Source organism: Cydia splendana, chromosome 13, assembly GCF_910591565.1.
Source record: "Cydia splendana chromosome 13, ilCydSple1.2, whole genome shotgun sequence".
NCBI classification, from domain to species: Eukaryota; Metazoa; Arthropoda; class Insecta; order Lepidoptera; family Tortricidae; genus Cydia; species Cydia splendana.
Window position 1 is genome coordinate 17015978 of NC_085972.1, and position 19057 is coordinate 17035034.

The 19057-nt window shown below is 37.5% G+C and overlaps 1 protein-coding gene across 1 annotated transcript in view; it reads left to right on the top strand.

The window, feature by feature from the left end:
- The first annotated feature begins 17287 nt into the window (after nt 1–17287).
- The window catches only part of LOC134796467 (uncharacterized), a 69241-nt gene continuing 67471 nt past the window's right edge, over nt 17288–19057 (top strand). Inside the window, exons 1-8 of the mRNA XM_063768660.1 lie at nt 17288–17304; nt 17385–17498; nt 17532–17645; nt 17679–17792; nt 17826–17939; nt 17973–18086; nt 18120–18233; nt 18414–18527. Of these exons, the coding sequence (XP_063624730.1) occupies nt 17288–17304; nt 17385–17498; nt 17532–17645; nt 17679–17792; nt 17826–17939; nt 17973–18086; nt 18120–18233; nt 18414–18527 (815 nt within the window). The remainder of the gene's footprint in view (nt 17305–17384; nt 17499–17531; nt 17646–17678; nt 17793–17825; nt 17940–17972; nt 18087–18119; nt 18234–18413; nt 18528–19057) is intronic.

Genomic DNA, 19057 nt, shown 5'->3' on the forward strand with positions numbered 1-19057 from the left:
TTGTATGTAAGTGTGTGAGAAGTGCGACTGTGTGCACCTTTCCCCCCGCGAAAAATGGCAGAAAGATTTGTACGGTGAGATATCGCTTGGGCCCCTCCCTTCCGATGTGTCGGAAGCCGGTGTTGCTCGAAGATTATAATATCTCGATAAAATAAATCACTTAGATAAAGATAACTCTATCCTTTCAACTCAGTCTCTAGAAATGTTCTATGTATTCTCATAACCTGGAGGCAAATTCTGTTTTAACAGATAAGGTTTTCATCTTATTTTGACGATTACAACTTGGCAACCTGTCTGGCATAGTCAGTAGTGATGCTGCCTATGAAGCCGATGGTCCCGGTACAAATCTGGTAAGGGCATCAATTTGTGTGATGAGCACGGATGTTTGTTCCTGAGTCATGGGTGTTTTCTATGAATTTAAATATTTATATATTATATATATTATATGTAAGTTATATATAATATATAAATCTAACCCACAACACAAGCCTTAATTGAGCTTACTGTGGAGCTTAGCAAATTTGATATAAAATGTCCTATTAATATTTATTTATTTATTATTTATATTATTTATTTTGCGAATATTTTCCTTTATTTAACGAGACTGCTTAAGACTGTTTGTACGTTTGGGATTACTTCGCTCTACTTGATATTCCTTACAAGGATTTCGAATTATCGGTCCCTTGTTTTTAGTTTTTATGCTCAAAGTTTAAATATTTGATTAAACTTATTTTTTCATGTCAGCTGCAAATATGAAGAATAAGTACAAATTTGAAGAAAGAAAATTTATAAATTCATCGCCTCTGCAATGTTTTGAAAATTAGAAATCCAACTGAAAGCAAATTACACTTAGATGAGACGAAGCTCACTTGCGAATTGCGATGCTCGTCTTAGTATGTCTTCTTCTTCTTCCTCGCGTTATCCCAGCATTTTGCCACGGCTCATGGGAGCCTGGGGTCCGTTTGACAACTAATCCCAAGAATTGACGTAGGCACTAGTTTTTACGGAACCGACTGCCATCTGACATTCCAACCCAGAGGGGAAACTAGGCCTTATTGGGATTAGCCATGGTATAATAATATACTCCGCCTGGTACTCTCTTCCGAGACTCGCGAACCACGTGACTGACACAAGCCTACGTCATCATGCGACAGCGCTGTATAATAATATGCAATAGCGCTATATAAAGTGGCAATGTTATTGTGACGTAGGCTTCTGGCTTGTGTCACTCTGGGAAGTCTGGGAAGAGAAGACCATGTTTTATTAGACTATGGGATTAGCCCGGTTTCCTCACGATGTTTTCCTTCACCGAAAAGCGACTGGTAAATATCAACTGATATTTTTGTGCTGACTGCTTGTCTTAGTATGTATATAATTCGTCACACATATTTCAAATTATCTGTGACGGGTTCTGATAATTAGATGCAGGCACAGACGTATTCTCTGGGACAGGCTGTTATTAAATTTTGATTGAGACAATGTCAAAACAGAGGGGTTATGTCGTTGACTTGTTTATGGGGGTTTTCAGAAAAAATGGTACCATTTACTTGGCTTGATGGATTTTCGAAAAAAGTAAATGGTACACTTTTAAGTGAAAATGCCCTTGTATGAGTGTAGCTTAGCACCTCTGCATACCTACATATTTGTATTATGCTAATTGGAGGTGCTAAGCTAATCGTTTTGCTGACTGAACAAAGACATCCCTGTTTCTGGGTAGACCAAATAATGTAGTAACATTTTATACTATCATTATTAGTAGGTAGATGGATAGAGTGACAAGGATGAAGTGACAAGGGATGTAACCATGGCAATGAGTGACAAGAAAAGGTTTTATACACCCTTTCACATTATGTGTTTATCCCTATATATTATACAATATCGAATCCCTTCTGATTTCAATAGAATAAATAACTACAATGGACATATTTTGTTTGATATTTAGAAAACGTAAATATGTATTTATGTTTACATTTAAACATCATGACAGTAACGTAGATATATTTTCGTCTGCATAGATTTCGTACATCCATAGAAAAATCCACCCTCCTTTTCATCACCTTAAGGAATGATAATCGTGATAAAAACTATCCTATGCCCTAAAACTCAAACTACCTTCAAACCAAATTTCTCTCTAATCAAAATCGGTTTAGTGGTTATCGGTTAAGTGATAAGCTGATAAGAACAAACAGAAAGACAGACAGAGTTACTTACTTTCGCATTTTTATCATTAGATATAGTGTTTTGAAAGTAGAAAGTTTAGATTATTAGTTCTTTAGTTAATTAGATTAGTTCGGGTGTTCGAATAACGAAAGGAAATAATAGGTTATTATCAAATAAGGACCAAGGGCGAACTATTATTATTTCTAATTTCAATTACATGCAGCCATTTGCGAGAGGACGCCAGAAGCAGTACGTAAGTATTAAATATTTTTATATTTAAGTGTAACGTATTAGTTGAAGGCTGAAAACCAATTATCTTGGTGAGTCCAATCCTATCCATTTTACTACACTTTATATTAAAGCCTGACCAGTAATATAATTATGATCATTGTCAAGAGGGCGCTGTTATTCTCATGTATAGGGTGACAGATCAGTGTAGTATGAAAAAAATAGTTGCGGTGAAATTCCGCAACATGGCGCGTGATCATATATTCCTGCGGGCTCAGCACGGTTCCATTTTTATCGACTATCACTATGCGCGTCCCTTTCGCACTTACGTACTTGTTAGAACGTGACAGGCATGGTGACAAGGGATAAAAACGCGACCGTGCTAAGCCGCCTGGTCACGCTTTATATACATATTAGATAAAAAAGAAATCATTTATTTATCTACATACAAGATATATACAGTGGTACTACTAAATGAAATTAATAACTAGCTTAAATCTAAAATAGGTCCTTGAGGCATTGTACCAAGGACGCTGGCGGCATTTCCTCGCTGTATCGCAATGCTGATACGTTGTGCGAGGTAGCCGCCAGCTCTTCGGTCACCAGCTCTTCGGTCACCAGCCGGCCTAGCCAAGGTTACAATGGCTATCGCTTCGACAACGAAAAGCATTATGTCTCTCTATCACTCTTCCATATTGGTGCGACAGTGACAGTTGCGTTTCGATCGCTACGACGGAGCGTAAGCGATCGGCATCTTGGCTACGGGGCCTGTTCTTCGGTCACCAGTTATGTCAACCAGACGCTGCGCGATTTTTGCGAACAACTTGACCTATTAATAGAGTAATAAATACAGTTAGACCAAGATAAGACTGCAACGAGTGCAACGATTTTGATAGCACACGCAGTGCAAGTTGATATTTATACGTTACGTCATAATTTCATAGAAGTTTGACATTTAAAATAACACTTGAACTTGCAGATTTATCTTGAATTGTTTAGACGAAAACGGTTTCACTCACTTGAATTTTTAGTCGCTATTGGCGACATGTTTCGGGCCCGTCGGGTCCTTCGTCAGGCCCCCCAGCCCAGGCTCGACCCGACGGGCCCGAAACATGTCGCCAGTAGCGACTAAAATTCAAGTGAGTGAACCCGTTGTCGTCTAAACAGTTTAAAATATGTCTCACGAAAGTTTAATTTCGATTATCTTGAATTGTAGAAATTAAATAAAATGGAACAAAAGACGAAACATAGTGGCAACACCAGTTGACTTGTCACAATTTTTGCTGATATGACGAGTACCTAAGTATCTATTAATATACACCGTGGGCTCGAATAACCTGACAGATTTCAAAAATGTATTCTTGACCGCATTTAGAGACTAAGATGTGTGAGAGAAAAAAAATGTTCTAAAATATTAAGATCCAAAAGAAATACTAAGCTGCTACTTTATACGTTTTAAGATAGGATTAAATTCCTTTGAAACATATTTACATCGCAACGGATTGGGCGGCATAAGATACATAGCGGATGGTGCTGGGCCTAAAATACGGCGTTGCGTGAACAAGAGATTTCCTATGGCAGGATTGGTCCTTAGGACCCAAGGATGGATTTAAGAAGTGGAGCCACCGTGATTTTTGATGTAAATTTTTAGATAGATAGATAGATAGATAAAACCATTTATTAGATTTTAGGCGCGGGGGGGGGGGGGGGCTCTCAACTTGATCATGATATCTATATCATTTAAGCTACTAGGCCAAGATTGGTATCGTTTTCGTATAAATCGGGGATACCGAATTCATTTCTGATATCATAATGACACTTGATGAATGATTCCGAAATAAAAACACATAAAATATGAAAAAAAAAACTTTTTTTTAATTCCTTTTCACGCTTAAACCGCTAAACCAATTTAGTTAAAATTTGGTACAGAGATAGTTTGAGTTCCAGGAAATAACATAGCCTACATTAAATCTCAAAAATCATCCTTTAAGGGTGTGAAAAGGGAGGTGGAAATTTGTATGGGGATTCAATAACCGCTGAACCGATTTAGATAAAATTTGGTATAGAGATATTTGGAGTCCCGGGAAAGAACATAGGATAGTTTTTATTAAAAAAAAATCTCTTAAAAGTGAAAAGGAAGGTGTAAGATTGTATGGGGAATCAATAACGGCTGACCCCCACCCCCCACCCCCCACCTGCATCAAAAATCTTGGGTCACTTCTTAAATCCATCCTTGGGTCCTAAGGACCAATCCTGCCAAAGGAAATCTCTTGTTCATGCAACGCCGTGGTTGACCTTTTTATGCTCTGAGCACACTCAACTAACATATATACTTACAGTGGAACCTCGCTAACTCTAACCTCGATAAAGCGAAATCCTCGTTAACACGAAATAAAATGCTATTCCCTTCCCTTCAGAGCCCAAAACCTCCATAACTCGAAATATTTAACCTCACTAAGACGAAGTAATCAACGATTCCCTTCACGACTATTCAGTGAATTTTTTACCTCTATAACTCGAAAAAATGAAATTTATCATCTACAACTCGAAAAAATGGTCGTTTTGTTTTATCACCTATATAACTCGGAAGATATTTACTAACAAACCTCTGTAACTCGAAAAAGATTATAAGACTGTATTTTATGTGTTTCTATAATTACCTCTCTAACACGAATTTTTCAAGCATTTAACCTCTGTAACTCGAAACCTCTTTAAGACGAACAAAAACCTACAAGAACCTCCTTAAGTCGATGCCTTCCATTCCATAAGACGAAAATTCGTTAACACGAAGTTTTTGGCGTTTCCCTTGAGATTCGTGCTATCGAGGTTCCACTGTATATTTACAGAAATAAGTAAGTAAATATCGATACTCTGAAAGAAGGCGTTATACAAAATAGCTTAGATCTCACCTACATCAAACGACATCTACAATATAATCTTAAGCTATTATTCGGAATCTCACTTGTGATATATAGGTAAGTAATAAAACCAATATCAGTTATATTTGAACGCTAATCGAACTATGATTCGATGAAATGCCTTAAAAAAACCTGGGATTTTTGTACACCCAATACTAAGTCACATTTAATCCTTCATTAATTTATTATAACAATCATAAGTAATACATAGGCAAAGGATTAAATAATACATAAGTATGGTAGAAAAAGGGGTTTCAATCGATGTGTGGAAGGGCGGCACCGTCGTCGAACCCAAGCCACCTGGCAGTGGATTTAAACCGGTGGCGTGTGCCTCGGATACACATGCTGGTGGCGCGTATAACGGCGATACTGATTCTGCATCTCAGCCAGCCCAGTATGGTGCTTAGAGAACAGTTCCACCGTTGAGATATACAGGGTGTCCCAGAAATCGACGTCAAGCCGTAAACGGATGATAGACCAAGTCATAACAGTTATCATAAAAATACAAAAAAAAAATCCAACTTATGTTCTTTAAAAATTATGGTCAATTTAAAAAATCACTAAAAAATCCACACCCTGTAATGGTTCTTTAACTCTTGTTACTACAAATTCCATAATTTATTCTATTTTTTTTATTACTATGTAATCTTGAATAATTCTTCTGTAGATTTTTGCCTAAAATTTAAAGCCAACTGCTATTACTTGGTAGAAAATTACACTTTATCAAAACCTAATTATTTAAATTTACTGTTTCGCCCAACTTTAACTGCCTGTACTGAAAAAAAAATGTACTACGCTAGTTTGGCAAGTAACGTTAAAAACTGGCGCGTTTAATAAGGATTCCAAAATGGTATAACACTTGCTAGATTACATTTTAAATAATTGGTCAATATTTTTTTTGTAAATAACCCCAGTTTTTCAGAAAATTTCCATACTTCCTTAAAATGACTTTAGCTTACCTAAAGCTTTGCTCAACGCCGTTTCTTAGTTTGATAGAGACGGGAAGAGTCATTTTGGAGTGTGAGCGAGATAAGAAATCAAATTTCCACGTAATTTAAGAGCAAGGTCATGATATTGACTCAATCTTTTTACTTTAATTTAGGACCAGTTTTCTCATTAAATAAAACACAAATTAGGGGCTATTCATAAATTACGTCATTTCAAATTAGGGGGGGGGGGTCTGGACATCGGATGACGGTAGCATGAAGTAGGAGGAAATGGGGTCATTTGAAGCATGATTTTTGTATGATTATAGGGGGGGGGGGGTCCAAAATCGTCAAAAAGATGGCTACATGAATTTGCACAATTTGCACGAGGTGCATGTAAGTCACAGTATCGATTTAAAGTAAACGTGTGGACCGGGATACTAAATGGCAGAATAATTGGACCTTTTGAGCTGCCACAGATTTTGAATGGACAAGTTTATTTGGATTTACTTCAAAATACTTTACCAGATTTATTAGAAGTCGTGTCACTGAACATTTACAGAGAAATGTGGTTCCAGCAAGATGGCTGCCCAGCGCACTATGCCCGTTTAGTAAGAGAACATCTTGATGAAGAATACCCTGAGGTGGATAGGGCGCGCTGGGACAGTCTTGTGGCCACCCCGTTCGCCTGATTTAAATCCCCTAGATTTTTTTTACTGGGGAGCGGTTAAAGAGAAAGTGTACTCAAAAACAATTGAGAATTTAGCTGAGCTGCGGGAAAGAATTGTGAATAGGGGAAGATTTGCCCGGAAAATAACCCGATCTTTTTTAAGAAGATGTCGTGCGTGCATTGCCGCTGAAGGAAGGCAGTTTGAACATTTATTGTAAAAAAATTAATTCAAATCTGATAATTTGTTTTTTATAAAAAAAAATCGAAAGAGAAAACTGGTCCTAAATTAAAGTAAAAAGATTGAGTCAATTTTCATAACCTTGCTCTTAAATTACGTGGTAATTTGATTTCTTATCTCGCTCACACTCCAAAATGACTCTTTCCGTCTCTATCAAACTAAGAAACGGCGTTGAGCAAAGCTTTAGGTAAGCTAAAGTCATTTTAAGGAAGTATGGACATTTTGTGAAAAACTGGGGTTATTTACAAAAAAAAATTTACCAATTACTTAAAACGTAATCTAGCAAGTGTTATACCATTTTGGAATCCTTATTAAACGCGCCAGTTTTTAACGTTACTTGCCAAATTAGCGTAGTAATTTTTTTTTTTCAGTACAGTCAGTTAAACTTGGGCGAAACAGTAAATTTAAATAATTTGGTTTTGAAGAAGTGTAATTTTCTTCCAAGTAATAGCAGGTGGCTTTAAATTTTAGGCAAAAATCTACAGAAGCATTATTCAAGCTTACATAATAATAATAACATTTGAATAAATTATGGAATTTGTAGTAACAAGAGTTAAAGAACCATTACAGGGTGTGGATTTTTTAGTGAATTTTTAAAGTGACCATAATTTTTAAAGAACGTGAGGTGGATTTTTTTTGTATTTTTATGATAACTGTTATGACTTGGTCTATCATCCGTTTACGGCTTGACGTCGATTTCTGGGACACCCTGTATAAGTCACATTTTAAAACATAATGAAATTTGATGAAAATTCAAGTAAGTATCATATATTTTAAACTAGTACTAGAAAATTACGTAAGATATATCTATGATATCTTACGTAATTTTTTAGGCCAAGTTTCATGTACTAGGGGGTATATTGCAATGTTCTGTCGCCAGAGTGCATCACTAAGCTAGCTAGTAAACCATAGAGTAACTTATACATACTGTGCCTTAAACGTTTTTTGACAAGTTTCCACAGACAATAAAATATGACATTGATGCATCAAGGCGGTTTGTTAACAAGGGCCTACCGGGAAACGCGAAAATCGAAATTTAGTTATCTGCCTCTTTGTCGCTCGAATATGCAAGAGTGATAGATAGGTTAGATAACGAAATTTCAATTTTCTTTTTTCGCGGTAGACCCCCAGATTGTGATGGATTGCGGTAGTAGCGCCCCCTACGCAGAGTTTCGCGTAATATTCCCTATTGAACCATGTCATTTGTATGGAAGCGGCTTTTTTGCGGCTGCTTTGTGTGCCTCTTAATCCAAATCTGATGTCTCAAAATAAATTGAATTTCCATATTCCTTATCATTGGCCATTACTCTTAATATTTGTAAATATAAAAAAGAGATAGCTGCATCTGGTGACTCATACTGACGCGTTGAGCATATGTACTGTACATAAGTTGGTACATATGTGCATTTGAAAATTAATTAAATGTTAGCGGACGTCACCGGCGCCTGCACGCTGGCAGCTTCCTCGTTCAACAGATTAGTACCTATTGCGATACAGCGGGGAAAAGCTATTTATAAATTTTAGGATTTAAGTTTTATGGTTGAGTTATTTTATTTTTAAATGTGTATGTTTGAAGAACTACACGAATAATAAAAAGAGTAAGTAATAATAAAAGTAGTAGGTAACAAAGAGTTATCAATCATTATTTAAAATTTTAAAAAATCTGCAAGTTGTTACTTATTTTGTACCTACTTATAACAGGCGTTGCCTATGAAAAAATCTTTCTTGGGTTTTGACAGCATAAGTATATATGTGGATGTACCATACCAGACCAGTTATACCGCATAATGGAAGGCATAATGGAATATAACTTATAAATTATTATATTTTATTAGGTATATTATGTAGGTAACTTTATTTTCTTGTGTATATTATGTATATGTTACGGGTAATGTTAGAAGGTTTATTAAACTTAAGTTTACCCGGGTATCACCCAGCCAGCGTTGGGTATACCTGTGTGTACGGGTAAACACCGAACACATATTATTTTTTATTTCATATTCGGACTCTACCTAAAAAGCTTGGGTAATACTAAGTAACCCCGGGTAAACCTAAGTTTACTCAATATTCTAGCATTACCCGTAACATGGGTATACTTAATTTAAGTAAACTTAAGTTTACCTGGGTATACCCAGTATTACCTATTCAACCCTTTTGGGTAAAGCCCGAAAATTAAATCAACTTTTACACTATTACCCAGCCAGTGTTGGGTAGACCTAGGTGTGTACAGGTAAACCCCGAATCATACAGATTAAAGTTGTTAAAATTTTCGGTCTTTACCTAAAAGGCTTGGGTAATATTAGTAATACCCGGGTAAACTTAAGTTTAATCAACCTTAACCCGTAACATACATATATATAAAATACTAGTGGCTCTGTGAGCTGTAGACCTCGCGAGCAGAGCTTGAAATAACATGGTGCTAAGAGCTTTAAATACACCGTGTTTTTTTTGATTTCCGTTAATTTCAAGGGTGCATTCCTGAGCTTAAATCAAGTAACTTTCTCAAAGACACCGATGTTCTAATTAAGTCCATTTCGGAGATAATCCATAATTTATTTTTTTACTATAAGGCCTCTACAAGCGTGTACACTTGCCATAGGGCCGGCTTACATATTGATTAGTGTTTAGAATGAGTTCATACATTTGCTACTAAACTTAAGTACAATCTCGGTCGATTGATGTACGAAATGACATTGATATGTCACAGATTTCAATTGTTTGGTTGAGTTAAATGTAATGCCCGTGTTACAACAACGCTATATGCTACATTTAATTACTTTTAAAACAAAAAAAAAAACAAAAAAGAAAACAAAAAAAAAATATTTTTTTGAAAATTAACTATGCCATTTAGTTCTTATAAACGTACTTAACTATACCCCGAAGTTAACGGAATTCAATAAAAACACGGTGTATAGTAAATTAAAGAAAAACAATACGAAATTTATGTGTAAAAAAATACAAAAAGTTATAATATCCCAGCATACAATTACTGGGGGTCGAACCCAGACCCTCTGTGCAAACAGAAAAAGCGAACGTTTACAAACTGAGCCAAATAGTTCTTAGATGGGTTGACGAAATTTAGCTACTCCTTCTCAAATTAAAATTAGTTAAAATTAAATATCTAAATACCGCCTAAACCAGCGATATTTTTTTTCTGCATTTTTTGCTATTAACTCTGTAAACATGTCTCAAAAAGAAAAAAGTCTTATGATATCGATACGACTATTTGTTTAGGCGCCAGGTATCACGACTCCGCCATTTTTAAAAATTTCCAAAAACCGGATTGACAAAAAATTTTTATTTAGTCATAAAATTCGGTCACAAAATTTCACGAGAATCGGTTAAGAATTGCGACCTGTAGAGGAGAACATCCGGACATACGAAAGCAAAATGCCCGAGTCAAAACGTAGACCTTCGCTTCGCTTCGGTCAATTAATATTATAATATAAATTAGCACTCTAGGTTAGTTCGACGTTCGACTACGCCCTCTGAAAGATGATTGATGTTTCGAGAGTTCGTCTTATGTTTCCCTACACATAAATACGCGTAATATACTGAAACAGGGCTATAAATTGAACTAAATAAATTACCTTTATAAGGCCATTGTGCCCATCTAGCCATAGTAATCTTATATAACATGTTTTATACACAACAATATAAGTTTTATATAACATGATAGAAGTTATAACATTTAAAGTCTATTTGATAGGTAGGTAAGAAGGTATAAATCAAGGGCCTGAGACGCTCTGATAGAGAAAGATAGCCTTATTGCGATTCCTATGAGAAGAAATAGAAAAGAGTGCCATGTTTTGTCTTTATCACCGACCGAGCCATGGTCGGGTTATAGGCATAGCCGGCACAGGCACACTTCTATAAGAAAGACATTGGCCAAGCAAACCGGATAAATTGCGTAGTGTACATTTTATATGAATAAGAATATTCTTTCTCGGTCGCTCGGTGACGCGTCTATAACTGCTTGTATATATTAGGTCATTACCTATGAAATTGGCGTTTTGTTCGGAGAATTTCAACGAAACACGAATTTCCATACAATTAATTTTGCGGATATTTTTTTGATGGCTAATTCAAACCAAACAAAATTTTTCCAGTAATTTTTGACACCTTTAAGGTATGTTTTCAATATCTCCATTTCTTGAAAATTGGTACCATTAGAAAAATATAAGTAATTTTAATACTCGAACCGACAGCACATGAAAAGACCTATTTTCAAGGCTTAATTCTGAACACTTAACAATAAAAAATAACAATTAATTGTATGTAAAATCGTTGTTTATTGAGTGCACTGTAGTTTTATTGTAATTGTGTATGTACTTTTGTAAAAAAAAAAAACTAGGATCAGACTTATATCTATGAACAAAAACGCCAATTTCATAGGTAAGGACCTAATACTATGTCTATGATTTGATAGGTATGTGGGTATAAGTAGTCATGTGTTTCACCATTAAGGTCTATGCGGAAACAGAAGAGTCGTAGAATGTATGGGCTCCCCTACGTTTCACGACTCTTCTCTTTCCGCACACTCTATCGTCTATAGTACATTGTGTAACGAGGGTTGTAAGCGAGATTTTGTAAACGAGGCTAAGACTATACTTAGGTATAGGGTAAGTAGTTAGACGACGCCTCCACTCGCGTCGCGGAGGTCGAGTTTTGTTGACAGCCGGAAATTGATGCCGATATCGCTATCGATAGCGCGTCTCAATCGAGAGTGACAGCACTATTAGGAAATAAAATATTTTTATAAAAATATATTAATATCTGTTATTTCAATTAGAAACACTAAATGCTATATAAATAGGGGGTATTACTGCAATATTCTGCCGCCAGAATGCCGCTATAACAACAAATACGAAAAAAGTACGGCACCCTCGGTGGGCGAGTCCGACTCGCACTTGTCAGGTTTTTTTATTGAACGACATGGTAAAACAATACGAGCCTAACCTCGTCGATTGTACAGTCACCTGCAATAATATGTTACTCTTCGTAGGCCGCAAAAATATGTGACACGCTTTTATGGCTGTACAAATAAGCTCGTGTCAGATATTTTATCGGCCTTCGTCGTGTAACATGTTATTGCAGGTGACTGTACGGCGGCTAAGATCTTGTGACTCCTAACTCTTCGAAGGTTTGAAACTATCAGATTATTTGATTTGTAACCGTGCTTTCGGTTAAAAAGCTTCTCTACTGTCTAACTTGCAATGTTTGTTACCTACTTAGGTAATTTATTTGTTTGTTGTTAACAAACGTATCTAATTTATTTGTTTGTTTAGCTCCAGAACTAGATCCTAATGTCTGATTAAACTGGAATTTAGTACCTACAACAAACCTGCCTAACTAAAATAACCTACGAATAACTTAGGTAAAGATATCGGTATTCTTAATTACGTTAGTTTGCCTAAAGAACTATTAATTGTCTTAACAATTAAGATTAATGTGGAACGATCGCCGCCACCCCAAAGCGGCTGCGCTCAGTTTTATGGCGAGGCCGTGAGGCCGCGTCGTACAGCTGCGTTCGTGGCCCACAAATGCTAAATGGTCTCGCCGGAAATCAGCGCTGACTTTCGGGTTAGCATTCGGCTCGATTCGGGAAATGAATTAGAGATTCACTAGATATGAAATAGTAAAGATATGTGACGTTCCATGGCAAAAGGTACCTGATGGCGGCTGGCGCTTACGTCGCATAGCGCCGCAATAATATTGGAGTGGCGTTAATAATAGCATAAGCGCCAACCGTCATAAGGTACCTTTATTCGTGGGACGTCACATCTCTTTACTATAGCGCGTATCTAGTTAATCTCTAATTCATTTCCCGAATCGCGCCGATTGCGTTAAGGCGGCCCATTTAGTGTTAAACTCTATGTTTTATGTCTTAAATTTCTTTTGTACTATTTATTTATACTTTTATATGGAGTCTAAGTTTACCATGAAAATAATTGATTGAATTGATTAATTGCTTGATGGAATTGTTCGTTTTTAAAACGTCGGAAAATATTTACTTTTGTCAGTTTTTTAAATAAATACATCGGTGGCATTTAACGGTGCTTCATTGACATATCTCTCTAGTCACTCGTGAAAAATATTAGTCTACAGCACGTCTACCATCAGTTTTGACATTGACATATACGCTCACGTCTACGTAACTTACTTTCTATGCATCTCGCTCGTACTCGCATATGCGAGCAATAGTGCAAGCGAGATGTACAGAAAGTAAATTACGTAGACGTGAGCGTTATGTCAATGTTAAAACTGATGGTAGAGGCTCTTATCCACTGAGCCAAATGAACGAAATGAGTGATATATATCACCGCATGCCCCGCATGGTATAATAATATACTCCGCCTGGTACTCTCTTCCGACCACGTGACTGACACAAGCCTACGTCATCATGCGACAGCGCTATATAATAATATGCGATAGCGCTATATAAAATGGCAATGTTATTGTGACGTAGGCTTGTGTCACTCTGGGAAGAGAAGACTATGTATCACCGCGAGCGAAAGATATGAATCAATATTTTCAACTCAGTGAAACGTTTTGCGCATCTCTAATTTACTGAACCTCTTCACGTTTACATATCTATAGTTATTCACACATCACTGACTCATTTAAAAGCTATTCAACTAATTTATAATAGAGTTGACTTAGAATCAACCATGTTTAAAATTAGCCCTGTCTCGACACAGCAACACATAGTCATAAACAAACACGTAAACATGTCGAGAGATGTTTCGACTAACATTACGGACTCACCGCTTAATTTAATATACCTACTCCAGTCTCCTATAACCTTAGCCTATAACATATGTGTGCGTCCATAAATATACTATCAATTTGAGAGTTTGCATTACCAAAATAACCATTAATTTGATAATTGTATTTTGCAATTAGCAGATATAATTGAAGGATCCGGATAGCGTAGTGCTGATTCATGACATGAAACAGCCTAACATTTTATGTAAATATGTAAGACAACCTGTCAATTTAGTTGTATATTTATAGCATTGTAGAATCAACTACTTATTTATATACATACCTCAAGTCAATTTATAAAAAGTTTATATGAGACATCCATCTGTGTTTAAATGTTGTACTAATCATATTTATTTATTTACATCCTTAAATCATATATTTCGTAAGCTTTTCTAAAGTGTTCAGTGCTCTTTGTCTTAGCTAGGCCCTCCTAGGTATCATTTTAGGGAATATTATGTTTTCCCTTAATTTCCTAATGCAGAAAACAAGAAATGTTTTAACGGAATATTTTTGGACAAATATATAACTATATCGAAGTATATGAAACTCGCGTTGAAATGAACAATGTTTTACCCTACATCTGCTAGGTAGCCAATTTATCATTATCTTTCAACATATTATTATAGGAAAATAATATACGCAGTTATATTTCCAATCATATGACCACATTGCGGCCAACCAATGACCAATTATTGGATTATATCGAACGGAATGCGGTGAAGATGAGAGTTATGAATGTTATGATTCACTCAGGTGGTATGAAAACCGCCACTAAACATCGATGAGTAATCTGGTGTTCGACTGGTTGATGACAAAGTTTTGAGGGCTATGTAGGTAGCATTACTCATGTTGCTATCCTAATCAAATTAACTAACAAACTAACTAAACTAATCTGAATCTAACAGATACATATACACCCAGCTGCAAATATGCATGGCCGCTTTATGAATGAATTCCATTCATAATGTTAATGTGTCTATGCAATATTACATTTCGCTGTACCCTCTGCATATTTATAATAAGCCAAGTTCATATTTAGTCAAGACCAACAAAATGTTTGACCACTAGTCTTTCATAGAAATCTCTAGCGACGCGCTCTGGCTTCGCACGGGTTACACAAAACCTTAACAAATTATACACTTATACCCTCCTCAAGAATCACTCTATTGATACTTAGGTGAAAACCGCATAAAATCCCTTCAGTAGTTTTTGAGTTTATCACGAACATACATAACATACACAGAACAGATAGACGCGGAGAGGGACTGTTTTATGAGGTGTAGTGATGAGGTAATGAGATACCAACATGGTTTATTTTACAGGAATACCGAACCTCTTTCTTCATTAGAAATAAAAAAATATAGCGGTAATGGGAATAAAACAAACAAGCTATGGTCAGCTAATTTGTAACAAACTAAGTAGTTAGTTAACTACCAGGAAGACCAACTTGGTACCGCACTGGAAACTCTTTGAACTGCCTCCATTATGAACACAATCTTATTAAACTTCTGAGAACTTTCTCTTTAGGATTGCTTATTAACCCTTTACCAGGCCCCTGAGAACTAGCGTGTCTTCATACGTACTGTATATACTGTTACAACCGTATTAAACGCCTTGTAATGTATAATAATAATGTATTTACGAAAGTCGGAGATGTTCCTTTAAACTTGAAATATAAATGTGGGTTACGGTTATCCCATCGCCTGTCTAAGTAATTAACTGTCATACTCGATTTTGTCTTATTATATTCTTGATCAGGCGAAGGGATATATTCCTCCCACATCTTATATCGGTTATCATAGTCAAGGTTTAACTCCAAATCTACTACGAAACATTATATCAATCACTGAATCGCTCTAGGTTGAACACAAAACCAGTTTTATTACTTACGTGAGTTTTTATGACTTGACAAGACCATTTACCGGGCCATGGGAAGAATAGCTCCCGCACAGTTAAACTCTAATAAGGCCATGGGATAATGTCAACCCACATCCTAATTACCTTTCATTACATTACATTACCTTTCAACACTCAAAATCTACAAAATATCAAAAAATTGTTCGACCTGTTTCATAGAAATTAAGGAAAGTGTTCGAATTTCTCGGTAGTTTACTGGAATTAGAGTTTAAGTGAATTTAAACGGCTGCCAAAGATATATTACGCGATTTAGAAGCGTGTTGTGAATGAAGATCATAAAATACTATTTTCAGGGATTGACAAAATATTTTGTAGGAGGTTTGGAGTTAAAACCTGACTACGGTAACCGATATAAGATGTGGGAGGAATATATCCCTTCGCCTGGTAAAGGGTTAACTTGCAGAGAATGCAAATTATTACTAAACGATATTGCAGAAAATAGGAAATGAGATAACAAGTGGACAGTAAAACTGTGGAGATTAAATGTTTTATCCGTCCTATTTTCTATCGGCAACGTCTATTTTGCCGGATAAAATAGATTATTAATATCCACGCTGTAGCATCCCGCTAGGCTAGCTTTTTATTTGAACTTAGTGGGATGCATTTCATGCATTGCCGTATTTTTATAGAGATATCCTCATTATTCATTATCTAATCTAATACCTTTAAACGAGCAATTCTTGTTTATTTATTATATATTTATTATTTCGGGGATCTCGGAGCGAATTCGATGAAATTTGCTATATAGGGGGTTTTCGGGGGCGAAAAATTGATCTAGCTAGGTCTTATCTCTGTGAAAACGAGCATTTTTGAGTTTTTATATGTTTTCCGAGCATAGCTCGGTCTCCCAGATATTTATAATTACTTATAGGCTATTTTGAATTACAATACTGAAGGCCCGGACCAAAGACATATGTAACCCGGACCAATGCTTATAATATATCCCAGCGATACGATACCGATGTCAGTGTCAAAAGTGAGGTGTTTGGTTGAACAATGTCACTTTTGACACTGACATATCGGTATCGTATCGCTGTGATATCTTATAAGCATTTGACCGTATAAAATAACACTGAATATAGGTACGTAAATAATAATTATTGTTTACTATTACGTTGGGTGAGAATACGTTTGTGCCATACGCCACTTACATGGTTTGCAGGAGAGCGAAAAGAAGCAAAAAAAAAATTTTTTTCGGAAAGTTTTACATTTAGGAAATATTGAACGTATATATCATTTAGGCATATATGTTTACTATTTATAGTACCAAACAAATATTGTGAATACAGTGGTAATCATGAAATGAAAGCATTTTTATTTTTGCCATATCCGTTTTGATGAGTAAATGTTAAACGCATAATGTATGACATGACACAAAAGTTGTGGATATGTCACACTTTTGTGATAATTTTCTGTTGAAAGTTCTTATTTTAGGAATAATTAAAAAACGATTTTCTCAAAAATGGATATGGCACAAAAGTATTCTCAGCCGACGATTAATTAAAATTTCTCCCACCGTTTATTATTACATTACGAACAGATCCGTATTACGGTTCCAGGTACGCGAGAGGACGCGACTCATACAAACGGATGGAGGTGTATGACGACATCGGGTCCAGCTTGCTGCTGTACTTGGAGTCGCGGGTGAAGACCACCAGCTCGTCCATATGGAGGTGAGAGCCAACTGTCACGTATTACGGTACCAGGTACGCGAGAGGACGCGACTCATACAAACGGATGGAGGTGTATGACGACATCGGGTCCCGCTTGCTGCTGTACTTGGAGTCGCGGGTGAAGACCACCAGCTCGTCCACATGGAGGTGAGAGCCAACTGTCACGTATTACGGTACCAGGTACGCGAGAGGACGCGACTCATACAAACGGATGGAGGTGTATGACGACATCGGGTCCAGCTTGCTGCTGTACTTGGAGTCGCGGGTGAAGACCACCAGCTCGTCCATATGGAGGTGAGAGCCAACTGTCACGTATTACGGTACCAGGTACGCGAGAGGACGCGACTCATACAAACGGATGGAGGTGTATGACGACATCGGGTCCAGCTTGCTGCTGTACTTGGAGTCGCGGGTGAAGACCACCAGCTCGTCCATATGGAGGTGAGAGCCAACTGTGACGTATTACGGTACCAGGTACGCGAGAGGACGCGACTCATACAAACGGATGGAGGTGTATGACGACATCGGGTCCAGCTTGCTGCTGTACTTGGAGTCGCGGGTGAAGACCACCAGCTCGTCCATATGGAGGTGAGAGCCAACTGTCACGTGTTACGGTTCCAGGTACGCGAGAGGACGCGACTCATACAAACGGATGGAGGTGTATGACGACATCGGGTCCCGCTTGCTGCTGTACTTGGAGTTGCGGGTGAAGACCACCAGCTCGTCCATATGGAGGTGAGAGCCAACTGTCACGTATTACGGTACCAGGTACGCGAGAGGACGCGACTCATACAAACGGATGGAGGTGTATGATGATATCGGCTCCAGCTTGCTGCTGTACTTGGACTCGCGGGTGAAGACCACCAGCTCGTCCATATGAAGGTGAGAGCCAACTGTCACGTATTACGGTTCCAGGTACGCGAGAGGACGCGACTCATACAAACGGATGGAGGTGTATGACGACATCGGGTCCAGCTTGCTGCTGTACTTGGAGTCGCGGGTGAAGACCACCAGCTCGTCCATATGGAGGTGAGAGCCAACTGTCACGTGTTAAGGTTCCAGGTACGCGAGAGGACGCGACTCATACAAACGGATGGAAGTGTATGACGACATCGGGTCCAGCTTGCTGCTGTACTTGGAGCCGCGGGTGACGACCACCAGCTCGTCCATATGGAGGTGAGAGCCCACTGTCACGTACGGTTCCAGGCTTCCAAGTATTTTCTTCTTAGTCGGATACTCCTGTCAGAGCAGCCGTGGTCATTGAGGTCGTTGTACGGCCTTTTTCGTTGTTTCCCGCCATGCCTTATTGCTTTCCACGCGCACAGATTTAAAAGTGACCCGGCGAGAGCTTTAACTTGGTCGGTCCATCGCATTGAATGCCGCAATCTGGGTCTTGCCGGTCTTGTGCCATCCACTCTGCCCTGAACAACAAGCCTCTCTAATGGCGTCGTCTTCCCTGCGCGGTTGGGTCTTCCAAGTATTCGGGATGGGAATTATATAGTGTGTACCTAATATTACTATTAGAGCCATTTACTCAAACCCGTTAATGTTTAGGTCAG